Source organism: Lontra canadensis, unplaced genomic scaffold (genome assembly GCF_010015895.1).
Source record: "Lontra canadensis isolate GAN:19392208 unplaced genomic scaffold, GSC_riverotter_1.0 scaffold142, whole genome shotgun sequence".
Taxonomy (NCBI): Eukaryota; Metazoa; Chordata; class Mammalia; order Carnivora; family Mustelidae; genus Lontra; species Lontra canadensis.
In genome coordinates, this window is record NW_022631136.1 from 2,540,434 (window position 1) to 2,545,048 (window position 4,615).

The 4,615-nt window shown below is 47.6% G+C and overlaps 1 protein-coding gene across 1 annotated transcript; it reads right to left on the reverse strand.

Moving 5' to 3' along the window:
* Nucleotides 1-720: 720 nt before the first annotated feature.
* Nucleotides 721-3,375, reverse strand: CRNN (cornulin). The gene is given in 2 exon segments (XM_032843620.1): nucleotides 721-2,096; nucleotides 3,238-3,375. Coding segments are annotated over 2 exon segments (1,467 nt in total). The 3' UTR covers nucleotides 721-767.
* Between the last annotated feature and the right edge of the window lie 1,240 nt (nucleotides 3,376-4,615).

The window sequence follows — 4,615 nt, forward strand, 5'->3', positions numbered from 1 at the left end:
TGGTTCCTGGCTCAGTTCCTGGTAACACTGCCTTTCCCTTCATGCCTACAAAGTTCCCAGTGGCCTTCTGCCATTTATTAGTAACCTTAAGTTGGCCTTCCTATGTGAACTTACATGTCAACAGAGACTTAACACTGTAGAATTAGAGCTTATCTACCTACTTCAATCTAGCTTGTCTTTTAAGGGCATTGCAAAAAAGTCTTTTCTGGTTGAAAACTTTTATGATCCATCTCTGACAAGTATAGAAATATGATATCTATTCTCTTCACATTTTTATAACTCTTGGAATCTTGTACAATATTTTCTCAACCAGATGCTCTTGTAGGGTAGGGGCCATGTCAAATTCATTATCACAGCCCTGTATCCCTTAATCCATCATGTCAATAGTGATTGAAAGGGACACAGAACCTAATTGCTCAGGAAGGTTTTATTGGTGCATTAGGATAGATGGGATAATAGACAGAAGGAAGAGATAAAAGTAGCTCTGAAACCCCCACAAACTGAGGAGAGTTTGGCATAAATGGGTGACTGGCTCTGTGTCTTCCTGTTCCTGAGGGCGTCTGCACAGCAGAGCAGCTCAGAGAGGAGTTTAGGATAGAAAGCACCTTGCAGAAAAGTTTTCATTGAGAAAGACCTAAGAGAGAAATACCATGATTAAGAACTAATGTCCAGAGACATGCCAATTGGACTGGTCAGGGCAGGACAAACCAACCCCTCTGCAGCTGTCTTCTTCCAGTACTGAACACTGGAGTCCAGGTCTGGGATATTCATGGCTTGTTGCTCTTGAAGTAGGAATATAGCCCCCTGGCTGTGAAGCCTCGCTTCCCTTCTGGCTGGGCTGCTTCCTGGCCCTGGGCTGAAGGTATGCCAGTGTGCAGGCTGCCCTGCCCCTGCCTTGGGATCTCCATCTCCCTTGTGTGGTCATCCACCCACTCCTGGGTAACCACTGTGGGTTCTCTCTCTCTCTGCCCACCTGTCACAGTGCATCTTGGGTGAGTGCTGCTCCAGTCCTGTCTGCCTGTCAGAGTGTTTGTCCCAGCCTGGGCATGTCCTCCCAGCTTTTTCTCTCCTGCCTCATAGTGGTTCACTTATGTCCATCTGTGACCACTGCCTGACTGTCTCTGGGTCTGTCCCTCATTTCTATCTCCTATGTCACTTGCATTGTGGCTCCTGTCCTGCTCCATGGCCTGGGTGTGTGTCTGGGTTTGTGACACTGCCTGTGTCTGAATCTGTTCTCCTGTCACCACTTCACTTGTATGGCACCTGTTTTGACCCTGGACCTTGGACCCTCTGGTCTGGCCATGGGAGGACTCCTGTAGCTGTGTGTCAGGGCTTCCTATCTGATGGTTCCTGTCTAGTTCCATGGCCTGGGTGGCACCTCCCAGTGTCTGAACACGTTCTCCTGTCAGTATCTGGCTTGCCTGGCTCCTGTCTTCACCCTGGACCTCAGACCCTCTGCTCTGGCTGTGGGAGGACTCCTGTAGCTGTGTGTCAGGGATTCCTATCTGATGGCTCCTATCCTGATCCACATTCTGGTTTGCATCTGTCTGGGTCTGAGTTCCAGTTCTAGTCACTAATTCACTTGTCTGCTGTGCTCTGTCCTGTTCCCTGGTCTGTGACTGTCTCTCTGACTCCCTCTGTCTGGTCTGGTGACTCTTGTCTTCTCCCACTCTCTGGGTCTGCTGCACATGTCTCCGAGCTTGTGTCTGCTGACTTTCTTTCTCTTGTCTCTGAGATTCAGACTGCCTATCCTGGCCAAGATCCTGAGCATGGTTCTGAGCCCCAACACCTGCCTGTCCCCTGGAGGCCAGAGTGTGCTGTACACATTGGCTCCTCTCGCAAATCTGTCCTTCCCTAGTCTGCCCCACCTCAGCTCTCTTGCTCTGTTCTTTCCTCAGCTCTTGTGAGGCCCCAGTGGGGAGGCTTCCAGACTCTGGAGATCCACAAGTCCCCTCAGGACTCTCACTCATTGTCTTGAAACAGGTTTGGGTGACTTTAAACACCAGGATCAGGAATTCCTTGAACTCCACAATCCCTGTATCATCTTCATCCAGCAAGTGCAGGACTTCATCCACAGTGGCAGGATCATGGGGTTTCTGTGGAGAAGAGACCAAGTCAGCATCCCTCACCTGAGGAAGGTGTGGTTGGGCCAGTGCACTCAGCTTTCAGGCTTCCCAACCCTGAACTTGGGAGTCCATCTGTGCTGGCTCCATACCACTCACATAGCTACAGCAGCCCTAACATGAAACCATTTTCAGTGTGCCGTCCTGCCCCTCTTGCAAGGGTAGAAAGCACTTTTTTTTTTTTTTTGTATCATCTGTGCTTGGCATAATTCCTGGCCTCCAGGAGAACTGGATCAAGATTCAATGAAGAATGAATAAATGATTGAGCTTATAATGAGTCTTTGGGCTGTCCTCAGTCCCTGACCCCTGGCATTGAGCAGGATGCTCTCCAGCAAACCCAACACCAGGAGAAACACAGCAGGAACATAGCCCAAAGGGAATTCTGTGAGATCCACGCTGAGGCTAAGGTGCTTTCTGAAAATGGGGTGGGTGGGGTCTGGTGGGACCACAAGTTGCCCTGAATATGCATCCTGTGTGTCTATACATTCCTGTCTCTAAGACCATCATCCTGGTTGCTTTAGGTAAACCAAAGACAGGGAGGGACAGGGAAATGCCTCAAGGTCCTAGGTCTGCTTTGTCAGTGGTTGGAGAAGTGGGGAGGGGATCTTAGAGTGTACCCCCATCTGATAATAACCAACCTGTCCTTCAAAACTCATTTCTGATGTGAACACTCAACTAATATTTTTGAGCAACTGCAAGATACTGAACTATGCCTCTAATGCATTCTTATTAATGGGTGATCAAATTTCTGATAGACATAGGAAGTAGTTACTATATTAGATTTAAGAAACACCAGAAAGCAGCAATTACTTTCATTTCTAGAATCTTCAAAGGCTCTGTTTCTTTCTGAGCTGTCCCCTGTGAGTTATTTCACCTTGTCTCCAAATTAGAATTAATTGAAATAAAGGTATTTTCTCTAAGGACCTGACCTGTGAACTGCTGTGACTGTCTCTTGCTCCTTTGCCTTTCCTTTCTCAGCCTGCAGAGCTGCCAGGAGGCCCAGTGGGCCTGGATCCAGCGACTGCCACCTCAGATTCCTGAGGCAAAGCATCTGCAGGCAAATCTGTTTCATCTCTCCTCTCCTGCCCTCCCCACCTGGCCCGGCATGTCATACCACAATGACATCAGCAAACTCATGTTCCACGAGCCTTTTCAGCTCCCCCCGGGTAAGAACTGGGCAGCTGCCCTCAGTCCTGGCGTAGCGCCCAAAGGCTTCGATGATCCCATTTATGTTCCGCAATAACTGAGGCATATTTGGACTCAGGCTGGAGAAAGAAACAAAGCCCCCTTGGGGGCTCCAAAGTCAACTTTAGTGTTTCCTCCTGCTTCTTCCCGGTCTTTTCTCGCATATTCAGCTCTGCTTCCCATCTCTCTCTTTCTCTCCCTTTTTATTATGTTATTTTAGTCACCATATAGTACATCATTAATTTTTGATGTAGTGTTCCATGATTCATTGTTTACATATAACACCCAGTGCTCCATGCGATCTGTGTCCTCCTTAATACCTATCACCAGGATCACCCATCTCCACGCCTCCTTGCCCCCCACCTGCTCCCTCCCCTCTAAAACCCTGAGTTTGTCTTTTGGAGTCCATAGTCTTTGGTGGTTTGGTGTTTCTGTCTGGGTCTTCCCATTTCCTTTCCTACTTAATGGATTTTATGAATGGGAAGGAGAGACACCCTGTGATTAACAGCAGGCTACAGAATCAGGACTTCTATGCTACCTTCACCACCTACCTGGTGAGCTAGGGCAGGTGGCTTTGCCTTTCCATGCCTTGGTTTACTAATTGTGAAATGATGATAATCCTATCAAATATATACTTTATAGGATTATTGTGAGGATTAAAAGAGATAATTCATATAAAGCATTTGGCAGAGGCTGGCTTATACTAAGTGGCAGCTATTAAATATCATTATGATGTTATTATACACATACCTAATATTTGTACATCTACATAAACTACTGCTCACAAAGCACTTCCATATGCATCATCCCTTGTACTCCTTATATCTCCACTTTTTTTTTTATAGGTGACAGATTCAGAGAAGTTAGATGATTTGTTCAAGGCCCCACAGATTGGGGGAACCAAGAAACACAAGGACCCATATCTCCTTAACCCAAATGCAGTGAATCTTCTATACTGTACCCTGTGGACAGTCTATCCAGTCAATGGTTGCCTGTCATATGGTGTAGGGTGCTGCTGCGAACACTGACAGGCAGTAAGTACATATGTAAGTCAACCCCTTGCCAAGCAGGAACACCAGGGGACTGACTCCACCTTTTCTTGCTGCCTTTTGGGTAGGTGTTCAGGAAGAGGCTAGGCTACCAGCTATTGGCAATATTCCCAGCCCTAAGTTCCTCTAAATGTGACATCTGTCCTCAGCACTGAGACCTGTAAGGGAAGTCAGTTTGCCCATAGGTAGGTGGCTCCTGCCAGCTCACAGTGTTGGTGGCCTGGGAGGAATGGCTCCCAAATGAAGGGAGAGATTTTC